General features: G+C 37.3%; 1 protein-coding gene across 1 annotated transcript in view; it reads right to left on the reverse strand.

Annotated features, from left to right (window-relative positions):
• The window catches only part of DNAH6 (dynein axonemal heavy chain 6), a 299,547-nt gene that overhangs the window by 60,240 nt on the left and 225,072 nt on the right, over window positions 1–14,235 (reverse strand). The window contains exon 63 of the mRNA XM_082357203.1: window positions 6,647–6,816. Within this exon, the coding sequence (XP_082213329.1) occupies window positions 6,647–6,816 (170 nt within the window). The remainder of the gene's footprint in view (window positions 1–6,646; window positions 6,817–14,235) is intronic.

Raw genomic sequence — 14,235 nt, forward strand, 5'->3', positions numbered from 1 at the left:
CAAAACCACAATGAGATATCATTTCATACCTGCTAAAAATGACTATTATCAAAAAGACAAGAAATAAGTGTTGGTGAGGATGTTGAGAAAAGGGAACCCTTGGACACTGTTGGTGGGAATGTAAATTGGTGCAGCCACTATGGAAAACAGTGTCTAGGTCTGCAAAAAATTAAAAATAGCACTACTGTATGATCCAGCACTCACAATTCTGGATCTTTATCCTAAAATGGAAACACTAACTTGAAAAGATATATGCACCCCATGTTAACTACAGTACTATTTACAATAGCTAGGTCATGGAAACAACCTGTGTCCATCAATGGATAAATGAATAAAGAAAATGTGGTATATATATATATATATATATATATATATATATATATATATATACACACACACACACACACACACACACACACACACACACACACACACACACACAGAGTAGAATATTATTCAGGCATGAAAAAGAATGAAATCTTTCCATTTGAAACAACATGAATGGCCCTTGAGGGCATTATACTGAGTGAAATAAGTCAGACAGAGAAAAATAAATATATTACCTCTCTTATATGTGTAGTCTTAAGAACAGCAGCAACAACAACAAACTCCTAGATACAGAGAACAGATTGGTGGTTGCCAGAGAGGGGAAAATGGGTGCAGAGGATGAAAAGGTTAAAAAAAAAAAAAAAGTGTGTGTGTGTGTGTGAGAGAGAGAAAGAGAGAGAACGAACTTCATTTCCTAAGATCGAAATTCTTTTTTTTTTAAACATCTTTATTGGAGTATAATTGCTTTACAATGGTGCGCCAGTTTCTGCTTCATAACAAAGTGAATCAGTCATACATATACATACGTTCCCACATCTCCTCCCTCCTGCATCTCCCCCCCTCCCCCCTTCCCCATTCCACCCCTCCAGGGGGTCACAAAGCACCGAGCTGATCTCCCTGTGCTATGCGGCTGCTTCCCACTAGCTATTTTACATTTGGTAGTGTATATATGTCCATGCCACTCTCTTACCCTGTCACATCTTACCCCTCCCCCTCCCCATATCCTCAAGTCCATTCTCTAGTAGGTCTGTGTCTTTATTCTCGTCTTGCCACTAGGTTCTTCATGACCCTTTTTTTTTTCCTTTTTTCCTTAGATTCCATATATATGTGTTAGCATACTGTATTTGTTTTTCTCTTTCTGACTTACTTCACTCTGTATGACAGACTCTAACTCCATCCACCTCACTACAAATACCTCCATTTCATTTCTTTTTATGGCTGAGTAATATTCCATTGTATATATGTGCCACATCTTCTTTATCCATTCATCCAATGATGGACACTTAGGTTGCTTCCATGTCCTGGTTATTGTAAATAGAGCTGCAATGAACATTTTGGTACATGACTCTTTTTGAATTATGGTTTTCTCAGGGTATATGCCCAGTAGTGGAATTGCTGTGTCGTATGGTAGTTCTATTTTTAGTTTTTTAAGGAACCTCCATACTGTTCTCCATAGTGGCTGTATCAATTTACATTCCCACCAACAGTGCAAGAGTGTTCCCTTTTCTCCACACCCTCTCCAGCATTTATTGTTTCTAGATTTTTTGATGATGGCCATTCTGACCGGTGTGAGATGATATCTCATTGTAGTTTTGATTTGCATTTCTCTAATGATTAATGATGTTGAGCATTCTTTCATGTGTCTGTTGGCCATCTGTATATCTTCTTTGGAGAAATGTCTATTTAGGTCTTCTGCCCATTTTTGGATTGGGTTGTTTGTTTTTTTGTTATTGAGCTGCATGAGCTGCTTGTAAATCTTGGAGATTAATCCTTTGTCAGTTGCTTCACTTGCAAATATTTTCTCCCATTCTGAGGGTTGTCTTTTGGTCTTGTTTATGGTTTCCTTTGCTGTGCAAAAGCTTTTAAGTTTCATTAGGTCCCATTTGTTTATTTGTGTTCTTATTTACATTTCTCTAGGAGCTGGGTCAAAAAGGATCTTGCTGTGATTTATGTCATAGAGTGTTCTGTCTATGTTTTCCTCTAAGAGTTTGATAGTGTTTGGCCTTACACTTAGGTCTTTAATCCATTTTGAGTTTATTTTTGTGTATGGTGTCAGGGAGTGTTCTAATTTCATACTTTTACATGTAGCTATCCAGTGTTCCCAGCACCACTTATTGAAGAGGCTGTCTTTTCTCAAGTGTATATGCTTGACTCCTTTATCAAAGATAAGGTGACCATATGTGTGTGGGTTTATCTCTGGGCTTTCTATCCTGTTCCATTGATCTATGTTTCTGTTTTTGTGCCAGTACCATACTGTCTTGATTACTGTAGCTTTGTAATATAGTCTGAAGTCAGGGAGCCTGATTCCTCCAGCTCCATTTTTCGTTCTCAAGATTGCATTGGCTATTCGGGGTCTTTTGTGTTTCCATACAAATTGTGAAATTTTTTGTTCTAGTTCTGTGAAAAATGCCAGTGGTAGTTTGATAGGGATTGCACTGAATCTGTAGATTGCTTTGGGTACTTGAGTCATTTTCGCAATGTTGATTCTTCCAATCCAAGAACATGGTATATCTCTCCATCTATTTGTATCATCTTTAATTTCTTTCATCAGTGTCTTATAATTTTCTGCATACAGGTCTTTTGTCTCCTTAGGTAGGTTTATTCCTAGATATTTTATTCTTTTTGTTGCAATGGTAAACGGGAGTGTTTTCTTAATTTCACTTTCAGATTTTGCATCATTAGTGTATAGGAATGCAAGAAATTTCTGTGCATTAATTTTGTATCCTGCTACTTTACCAAATTCATTGATTAGCTCTAGTAGTTTTCTGGTAGCATCTTTAGGATTCTCTGTGTATAGTATCATGTCATCTGCAAACAGTGACAGCTTTACTTCTTCTTTTCTGATTTGGATTCCTTTTATTTCTTTTTCTTCTCTGATTGCTGTGGCTAACGCTTCCAAAACTATGTTGAATAATAGTGGTGAGAGTGGGCAACCTTGTCTTGTTCCTGATCTTAGTGGAAATGGTTTCAGTTTTTCACCATTGAGGACAATGTTGGCTGTGGGTTTGTCATATATGGCTTTTATTATGTTGAGGAAAGTTCCCTCTATGCCTACTTTCTGCAGGGCTTTTATCATAAATTAAGGTCGGAATTCTTAACCTAGAATTATAAAATCATATGTGGGAGAGCATTCATACATTTTCTAAGAAGGCCTGCAACTTTCATCATATTCTTCAAAGGGTCCAAGTGACAAAAAAGAATCCCTGCCCTCAGGCTGACCTGCAGCCTGTGACTGGGAAGGGTGGGCAAGTATCCCTTGTGAAGCCCCTTTGCTGCTCCTATCAAAGCCTAGGTGGTGCCCAAGGGGAGTGACTCCGCCCACTTCCGGTTCAGGGCTCGATTCCATTTCCCATTCTATTTATTTCATATTTGCTCCCATGAGCAGCAGCTCTGACCACAGCCTGAAGGCCTGTCTCTGAGCTCTTCTGGGCCCTTCTCTGGGACCCTCTTCTCACAGTAGGCCCTCCCTCCAGTCCCTGCTAGGCTTTCCCAGCCAGGGCACTACTCCACGTCTAGCTGCTGCTCACCCCTTACCTCCCCACCAGATTGGATGTTGCTATGACACAGGAAATGATTTATATGAGAAGTTGAGAATATCACCCCTTCAAAGAGGTCCTCCTTGGTTCCCACCCTAAACTGGCTTTCACTCTATTACTTTTACTGAAACTTCCCATTCATGTCCTTCCAAGAACTTTTTGCAAATGGAAAATATTTTATTCTTTTATTTTCCCTCTCTCCCACTAGAATGTAAGCCCCTGGGAGTATGGACTTTGAATTTTTTCTTTTTCACAATTGTAGCCTCAGTGCCTAGAATACAATAATTACTCACCAAGGTATTTGTTAAATGTTCTATGAACAGAAGCTGAGGGAAAGTTACCAATCTTCAAATATTGGAAGGTGACTCTCAGGTCTTTCCCGAGCTGGTCTTCTCTGGACCAGAGAAATGGGAATGCTGGCTGGGAGGCAAGGCCTCCTCACAGCAGGTGGGATCTTGCATGGACATAGCCGACAAACATCTCTTCTCTAGGAAATCTTCCAGTAGTCATATTTCTACTGTATGATGCAATTTCCCTATCCATAGCTAACTGGACCAGGGGTAAAACTTAAGTCAAGCTGGACCAATCAGAATCTCTCTCTTAAGAATTTGAAACTAGAGGAAAAGTTTATAGTTGAGAGCTGAGTGCTGATAATTGCAATACTACAGAGCTATGTTCATTGAACTGCCCAGGTTATTACTCTTCCTGAAGAGTGATTAATTGGCTTTTCCTTGAATTTAATGAGCTACCCCCCAGTGTCTTTTAATTTTAATAAATCCTTTTTTTCTTAAACTTATTAAGTTTACTCTCTATGGTTGTAACCTAAAGAACCTTAGCTCATACATAGAGACACAGAACCTGAAACAACAACAAGTTCCTATAGTCTAGAATTTTCTAGTCCATGTCTTAATCTTTAAAACTCCTTCTTCTTTGGGGCACCTGCCACTTAGTCATCCTTCATTCTTGTCAGCATCCAACCTGGTAGCCACTGTCCCATATTCACTGAAGACTTTCCATCTGCTCATAGCTTTCCTCTTCATTCATGTCTGTTCCAGTGATTTATCAACTGTGTCTCACCATCTGGGGTGACACAACCTAGGTTCAGGGTCCATAAGGCCATCCCACATCCTAACCTCACAGTTCCTTGACCTCTAACTCTAATGCACATCATCTCCTCACTTTCTCAGTCACCCACACCCATGGCCACCCTCAGGACATTGTCATCACTTAGAACTGCTCATCAGAAATTTTAAGTTCAACTTTGATCACAACCTCTCCCGTCCTTCTAGCTGTGCTACGCCTCTAGTCCAACTACATTTGCTTCCAAAGAAACTTTCAAGGTTTTTCCTCTCTCCCAGTCTATAAGCTCTTTCTTAGATCTCTCCCCGTTTATAGAACTACTTTTACCAACAGTCTCAATGGCTTTTTATCCTCTATTCATCTATTGTAATTATTGGTAGCCCAGGTTGACCCCATAGCCTTTCAGTGTTCCTACAGAGATGGCAGAAAATCCTACAGCATAGCTTCAATATTTCCCAACTATGCTTTGGCTTTCTCCAGTGAGTTTTCTTTCTCTCATTTCTCATAGGAACATCCTCCATTCATTCATTCTGTTGATAACTTGCTGTACTGAAACTCTATACTTCTTTGGTTTCCATGTCACTTCTTTCTCCTGGTGTTCTTCTTGCCCCTCTGCCTCTTCCTTCTCATGGGTTCTTCATCCTTTCTCTCTGCCCTTTCAAAGTTGGTGCTTGTCAGGGTTTCATCCTTTGCCCACTTGTCCTCTTATTCTATTATTCCTCTACCATTTTAACAACTCCTGTGGTTTTACTTTCCAACTCAACGCTGATGATTCCCCAATCTCTATTTCTAAGCCATATTTCTCTCTAGAGTTTTATAACCAGATATTAATTGGTCTCCAGACTTCTATACACTCTGATACTGGTGGACACTGCAGACTCAGTGACATCTTCCTCTGACATGTTTTTCCTTTCACATTTGCTTAGTTATTGATACAACTATCCCCTTTGGCACCCACGCAGAAACTAGGAGCAACACAGTTGCCCCATCTCCACATCCCCATCCATCTCTTTAATCTACTACCTCTATCTTAATTCATGCTGCCATAATTAAAAAAAAAATTCTATTGGAGCATAGTTGATTTACAATGTTGTGTTAGTTTCAGGTGTACAGCAAAGTGATATATATACATACATATATATATGTATATATATACCTATCTCTCTCTATATATATCCATTCTTTTTCAGATTCTTTTCTAATATAGGTTATTACAGAATATTGAGTAGAGTTCCCTGTGCTATACAGCAGGTCCTTGCTAGTTATACATTTTATATATAGTAGTGTGTATATATTAATCCCAATCTCCTAATTTATCACTTACCCCCACGTTTCCTCTTTGGTAACCATAAGTTTGATTTCAAGATCTGTGAGTTTTTCTGTTTTGTAAATAAGTTCATTTGTATCATTTTTAAAATTAGATTCCACATATAAGCAATATCATATGATATATGTCTTTGTCTGACCTCACTTAGTATGATAATCTCTAGGTCTATCCATCTTGCAGCAAATGGCATTATTTTGTTCTTTTTTTATGCAGACTATTGTAATTTCTTATATAAACTACATCAACCATCTTCAAACTGGTCTTGGTAACTATGGTGTTTTTCTCTTCAAATGCCTTCTTCCCATTGCTGCCAAGATCTGAAAGGCCCATCAATCCCCTGCTAATGCTGTCCAGCAGATCCCTGCTCTCCCTAGCAGAGAGCACAAGTTCCCCATGACACACACCAGGGAAGGACCACCAGGTTGCTGGCTGGCTCTCCAACCTTTTCTTTCATCATTTTGTGTATAAAACATTGTGTTTTGTTAATAACACAAAGTCTCTATTTCTTATTAATAACACAGAGTCACAAACGACCTCCCAAACTTGGCCATTGCTACTCTCTAAACAAATCTAATTCAGTCCATGAATCATAACTGGCTGGTGAGCTTTAGTAGAAGTAATTATAACACAGTTCTTTAATGAAAAAATCTCCTACCTTTTCTTCTTTACAGCATTTAATAAGAATTAGCTTATGGAAAGAACTTAATTCTGGACGCCAAAAATTATGGCTTGTGGGCACCATTTCTGTTGTCATTAGTTGATCATCCTCCTTTATTTTAGAATAAGCTTCCTGTTCAGGTGGGTTAAGATAAGTCTCAAAAGATCCTGGAAACACAATTTAAAAATATGCTTTAATTAAAGTTGCTTTGACTTTGATATTAAATAAATGTATTTGATAATTAAAAAATCTCTACAGTTACCATTAGCTTTTTACATTACCACAAATGTAAATATATTTAATCTCCCCCTACCCAACCTAATTAAAAAATAGTGAATTTAAAATTGGATCAGAAAACGAATTCAAACCACTTAACAAAAGGCAAAGCTAAAACAAATGACAGAGAAGTTAAAAATGAAAGGATGCAGACATATATCAATCAAATGTGAGCAAAAACAAACACCTGACATGATAAGAGTAACATTGGATATATTAGAATTCAAGGCAAATATAATTAAATGGGATGAAATAGTTCAAGTTATATTAATTAAAATACAAACCCAATAATAAAAACACAATAAAATAAACCTATATGTGTTAGACAATAGCATAAAAATACATCAAACCATCACTGCTGAAGGCAGAAGAAAAAGCAGAAAAACATATTAGTGATAGGAAATAACACAACTGTAAGTCTGTGACAGATAAAGCAAATTAAAAATTCTGGTATAAATATTTTTTACCATATAAATAATATATGAATAAATTGACACTGGTACAACTTTATGCCCTAATAAACAGAACACATTGCCCTCAACCCCCCTGGAATATTTATAAGAAATGGGCTTGCATCTCACATGAGGCTTAGGATCCTAGGACCCTTACTCCGGTTATAACATGTAGTAAGAATTAGCATTGAAATTCCTGCAGATAGAGAGGGCAGACAGCAGAAGCAAGAAGAACTACAGTTCTGCAGCCTGTGGAACAAAAACCACATTCACAGAAAGACAGACAAAATGCAAAGGCAGAGGACTGTGTACCAGATGAAGGAAGAAGATAAAACCCCAGAAAAACAACTAAATGAAGTGGAGATAGGCAACCTTCCAGAAAAAGAATTCAGAATAATGATAGTGAAGATGATCCAGGACCCCGGAAAAAGAATGGAGGCAAAGATTAGAGAAGATGCAAGAAATGTTTAACAAAGACCTTGAAGAATTAAAGAACAAACAAACAGATGAACAATACAATAACTGAAATGAAAAATACACTAGAAGGAATCAATAGCAGAATAACTGAGGTAGAAGAACAGATAAGTGACCTGGAAGACAGAAAGGTGGAATTGACTGCTGCAGAACCGAATAAAGAAAAAAGAACAAAAAGAAATGAAGACAGCCTAAGAGACCACTGGGATAACATTAAACATATGAACATTCGCATTATAGGGATCCCAGAAGGAGAAGAGAGAGAAAAAGGACCCAAGAAAATATTTGAAGAGATTATAGTCAAAAACTTTCCTAACATGGGAAAGGAAATAGCCACTAAAGTTCAGGAAGTGCAGAGAGTCCCAGGCAGGATAAATCCAAGGAGAAACATGCCAAGACACATAGTAATCAAACTGATAAAAATTAAAGACAAAGAAAAATTATTGAAAGCCACAAGGAAAAAATGACAAATAACATAGAAGGGAACTCCCATAAGGTTAACAGCTGATTTCTCAGCAGAAACTCTACAAGGCAGAAGGGAGTGGCATGATATATTTAAAGTGATGAAAGGGAAGAACCTACAACCAAGATTACTCTACCCAGCAAGGATCTCATTCACATTCACCAGAGAAATCAAAAGCTTTACAGAGAAGCAGGAGTTAAGAGAATTCAGCACCACCAAACCAGCTCTACAACAAATGCCAAAGGAACTTCTTTAAGTGGGAAACACAAGAGAAGAAAAGGACCTACAAAAACAAACCCAAAACAATTAAGAAAATGGTAATAGGAACATACATATCGATAATTACCTTAAACGTGAATGGATTAAATGCTCCAACCAAAAGTCACAGGCTTACTGAATGGATACAACAACGAGACCCATATATATGTTGTCTACAAGAGATCCACTTCAGACCTAGGGACACATACAGACTGAAAACGAGGGAGTGGAAAAAGATATTCCATGCAAATGGAAATCAAAAGAAAGCTGGAGTAGCAATTCTCATATCAGGCAAAATAGACTTTAAAATAAAGAATGTTACAAGAGACAAGGAAGGACACTACATAATGATCAAGGGATCAATCCAAGAAGAAGATATAACAATTATAAATATATATGCACCCAACATAGGAGCACCTCAATACAGAAGGCAAATGCTAACAGCTATAAAAGAGGAAATCGACAGTAACACAGTAATAGTGGGGGACTTTAACACCTCACTTACACCAATGGACAGATCATCCAGACAGAAAATTAATAAGGAAACACAAGCCTTAAATGACACATTAGACGAGACAGATTTAATTGATATTTCTAGGACATTCCATCCGATAACAGCAGATTACATTTTCTTCTCAAATACACATGGAACATTTTCCAGGATAGATCACATCTTGGGTCACAAATCGAGGCTTGGTAAATTTAAGAAAATTGAAATCATATCAAGCAACTTTTCTGATCACAACACTATGAGATTAGAAATCAATTACAGGGAAAAAACACTAAAAACACAAACACATGGAAGTTAGACAATATGTTACTAAAAACCAAGAGATCACTGAAGAAATCAAAGAGGAAATAAAAAAAATACCTAGAGACAAATGACAAAGAAAACAAAACAATCCAAAACCCATAGGATGCAGCAAAAGCAGTTCTAAGAGGGAAGTTTATAGCAATACAATCCTACCTCAAGAAACAAGAAAAATCTCAAATAAACAATCTAACCTTACACCTAAAGGAACTAGAGAAAGATGAACAAACAACACTCAAAGTTAGTAGACGGAAAGAAATCATAAAGATCAGAGCAGAAATAAATGAAATAGAAACGAAGAAAACAGTAGCAAAGATCAATAAAACTAAAAGCTGCTTCTTTGAGAAGATAAACAAAATTGACAAACCTTTAGCCAGACTCATGAAGAAAAAATGGGAGGGGGCTCAAATCAATAAAATTAGAAATGAAAAGGAGAAATTACAATGGACACTGCAGAAATATGAAGCATCAGAAGAGACTGCTACAAGCAACTCTGTGCCAATAAAATGGACAACCTGGAAGAAATGGACAAATTCTTAGAAAGGCATAAGCTTCTAAGACTGAACCAGGAAGAAATAGAAAATATGAACAGACAAATCACAAGTAATGAAATTGAAACTGTGATTAAAAATCTTCCAGCAAACAAAAGTTCTGGACCAGATGGCTTCACAGGTGAATTCTATCAAACATTTAGAGACGACCTAACACCCATCCTTCTCAAACTCTTCCAAAAAATTTCAGAGGAAGGAACACTCCCAAACTCACTCTATGAGGCCAACATCACCCTGATAACAAAACCACACAGAGATACTACAAAAAAAGAAAACTACAGACCAATATCACTGATGAATATAGATGCAAAAATCCTCAACAAAATACTAGCAAACAGAATCCAACAACACATTAAAAGGATTATACACCATGATCAAGTGGGATTTATTGCAGAGATGCAAGGATTCTTCAATATATGCAAATCAATCTGTGCGATACACCACATTAACAAATTAAGGAATAAAAACCATATGATCATCTCAATAGATGCAGAAAAAGCTTTTGACAAAATTCAACACCCATTTATGATAAAAACTCTCCAGAAAGTGGGCATAAAGGGAACCTACCTCAACATAATAAAGGCCATATATGACAAACCCACAGCAAACATCATTCTCAATGGTGAAAAACTGAAAGTATTTCAAATAAGATCACAAACAAGACAAGGATGTCCACTCTCACCACTATTATTCAACATAGTTTTGGAAGTTTTAGCCACGGCAATCAGAGAAGAAAAAGAAATAAAAGGAATACAAATTGAAAAAGAAGAAGTGAAACTGTCACTGTTTGAAGATGGCATGATACTATACATAGAGAATCCTGAAGATGTCACCAGAAAACTACTAGAGCTAATCAATGAATTTGGTAGAGTTGCAACATACAAAATTAATACACAGAAATCACTTGCAATGCTATATACTAACAATGAAAGATCAGAAAGAGAAATTAAGCAAACAATCCCATTCACCATTGCAACAAAAAGCATAAAATACCTAGGGATAAACCTACCTAAGGAGGTAGAAGATCTGTACTAAGAAAACAATAAGACACTGATGAAAGGAATCAAAGATGACACAAACAGACGGAGAGATATACCATTTTCTTGGATTGGAAGAATCAATATTGTGAAAATGACTATATTACCCAAAGCAATCTACAGATTCAATGCAATCCTTAGGAAATTACCAATGGCATTTTTTTTACAGAACTAGAACAAAAAATCTTAAAATTTTTATGGAGACACAAAAGACCCTGAATAGCCAAAGCTATCTTGAGGGAAAAAAACGGAGCTGGAGGAATCAGACTCCCTGACTTCAGACTATACTACAAAGCTACAGTAATCAAGCCAATATTGTACTGGCACAAAAACAGAAATATAGATCAATGGAATAGGATAGAAAGCTCAGAGATAAACCCATGCACCTATTGTCAACTAATCTATGACAAAGGAGGCAAGGATATACAATGGAGAAAAGACAGCTTCTCCAATAACTTGTGCTGGGAAAACTGGACAGCTACATGTAAAAGAATGAAATTAGAATACTCCCTAACACCATACACAAAAATAAACTCAAAATGGATTAAAGACCTAAATATAAGTCCAGACACTATAAAACTCTTCGAGGAAGACATAGGAAGAACACTCTTTGACATAAATCACAGCAAGATCTTTTTGACCCACCTCCTAGAGTAATGGAAATAAAACCAAAGACAAACACATGGGTACCTAATGAAACTTAAAAGCTTTTGCACAGCAAAGGAAACTATAAACAAAATGAAAAGACAACCCTCAGAATGGGAGAAATTATTTGCAAAGGAATCAACAGACAAAGGATTAATCTCCAAAATATATAAACAGCTTATGTAGCTCAATATTAAAAAAACAAACAACCCAATCAAAAAATGGGCAGAAGACCTAAATAGATATCTCGCCAAAGAAGACATACAGATGGCCAAGAGGCACATGAAAAGCTGCTCAACATCACTAATTATTAGAGAAATGTAAATTAAAACTACAATGAGGTATCACCTCACACTGGTTAAAATGGCCATCATCAGAAAATCTACAAATAACAAATGCTGGAGAGGGTGTGGAGAAAAGCCTCTTGCACTGCTGGTGGGAATGTAAATTGATACAGCTACTATGGAGAACAGTATGGAGGTTCTTTAAAGAACTAAGAATTACCATGTGACCCAGCAATCCCACCCTACGCATATACCCAGAGAAAACCATAATTCCAAAAGACACATGCACCCTAATGTTCATTGTAGCACTATTTACAATAGCCAGGTCATGGAAGCAAGCTAAATGCCCATTGACAGACGAATGGATAAAGAAGCTGTGGTACATATACACAATGGAATATTACTCAGCCATAAAAAGGAATGAAATTGGGTCATTTGTAGAGATGTGGATGGACCTAGAGACTGTCATACAGAGTGAAGTAAGCCAGAAAGAGAAAAACAAATATCGTATATTAATGCATATATGTGGAATCTAGAAAAATGGTACAGCTGAACCAGTTTTCAAGGCAGAAAGAGACACAGATGTAGAGAACAAATGTATGGACACCAAGTGGGGAAAGCGGGGTGGTAGTGGTGGTGGTGGGATGAATTGGGAGGTTGGGATTGACATATATACACTAATATGTATAAAATAGATAACTAATACTGAATATGGGAAAAAAAATAAAGAAATGATTTAAAAAAAGAAAAAAAAGAAAGACAACCCACTGAATGGGAGACAAAAAAAAAAAAAAAAAAAAAGAAATTCCTGCAGGTGCAGGGAGCACAGTACGGTGTAAGCCCCTCAGCAAACCAGCACAACCATCTAGTGATGAAACAGGCTGCTGCAGTCGAACATTAGGCAAAATAGTTGGCTTCCATGGCTGGCTAGAAAACCACTTTCTCCAGCTGGTCTACTGGGACTCTCCTCTGAGGGCCTAACAATAGCAACCACAGAGCTGGTGACAGTTTGTAATTTAGTGACACTTAAGACCATGGCCCTGGAGCCATGGTGTACGTACCTCTGCAATACTTCTAATTTCTATATGAAATATACACAATTACATGGTATGAGACCACAGAGCACAGCATACCACAGTGCTTTCTAGTTGAAAGTGGATGCATCATTCTGAGGGCCAGGTAGTAGAACCACTTATTCCAAAAGGACTTCTTTTCTCTTCAGGTTCTCATTACTGTATAATCACCAGGGCTTTGACTAATAAGACATGATAAATTAAAAATATAACTCTCAACTAATAGGACATTAAGCACTTAGAAACCATCAAAGACACAAGATTAAGGCAATTAGGAAGCCTTTGAAGGTAAGAGTGGCATTGAAATTAATTATTAAACTTAACCTGCAAAGATCCAAAGCTCACATTTAGAACACAAGCCATCCTATCACATGTACAAAACCTTCACGATTCTGCAGGATTTCCAGAATCAACCTTGAAATTTAACAAATGAAAGCAGTATGGTTGTTTTAAATTACTAAAATTTTAGTCCCAGTTGACAGGAATAACATGGTGCCTTTTGTCCAAACACGACGAGTTGTTCCCAGAATTACTTAACCTTTCAGCCTCTACCTCTTCCCACTTTCTTTGCTTCTGTGTTTATGAGGATCCATCTAGCCCTTTTTGCTTCAGATCTGTCCCTAACTGTCCATCACTAGGCTTATCCTATATGTATTTTTCTTTTGTGTTCTACTTCTAGCTACCTTGTTTAACTGGTCCACAATATAGAAACAATTTTTATTTGATTTATTTATTGAAGAGTATTTTATTTTTTCTAGTCTTTATTTAGAAATCAAATGAACATATTAGGATCCCAGAAATTCTGGTCCATGTAGCTTTTAAACCACCACACTTACTGGGTATATTCAGGTAAATAAACATTCATATGAGAAGTAAAAGAATAATTACTAAAAATAGCAATAGAACACAGAACTTCAAATCAGTACAGGGGAGGGGCTTCCCTGGTGGCGCAGTGGTTGAGAGTCTGCCTGCTAATGCGGGGGACATGGGTTCGAGCCCTGGTCTGGGAGGATCCCGCATGCCGCGGAGCAACTAGGCCCGTGAGCCACAATTGCTGAGCCTGCGTGTCTGGAGCCTGTGCTCGGCAACAAGAGAGGCCGCGATAGTGAGAGGCCCGTGCACTGCAATGAAGAGTGGCCCCCACTTGCCGCAATTGGAGAAAGCCCTCGCACAGAAACGAAGACCCAACACAGCCAAAAATAAATAAATAAATAAATAAATTAATTAATTAAAAAAAAATCAGTACAGGGGAAATAAAAAAA

Source organism: Balaenoptera borealis (assembly GCF_965194805.1).
Source record: "Balaenoptera borealis genome assembly, chromosome: 15".
NCBI classification, from domain to species: domain Eukaryota; kingdom Metazoa; phylum Chordata; class Mammalia; order Artiodactyla; family Balaenopteridae; genus Balaenoptera; species Balaenoptera borealis.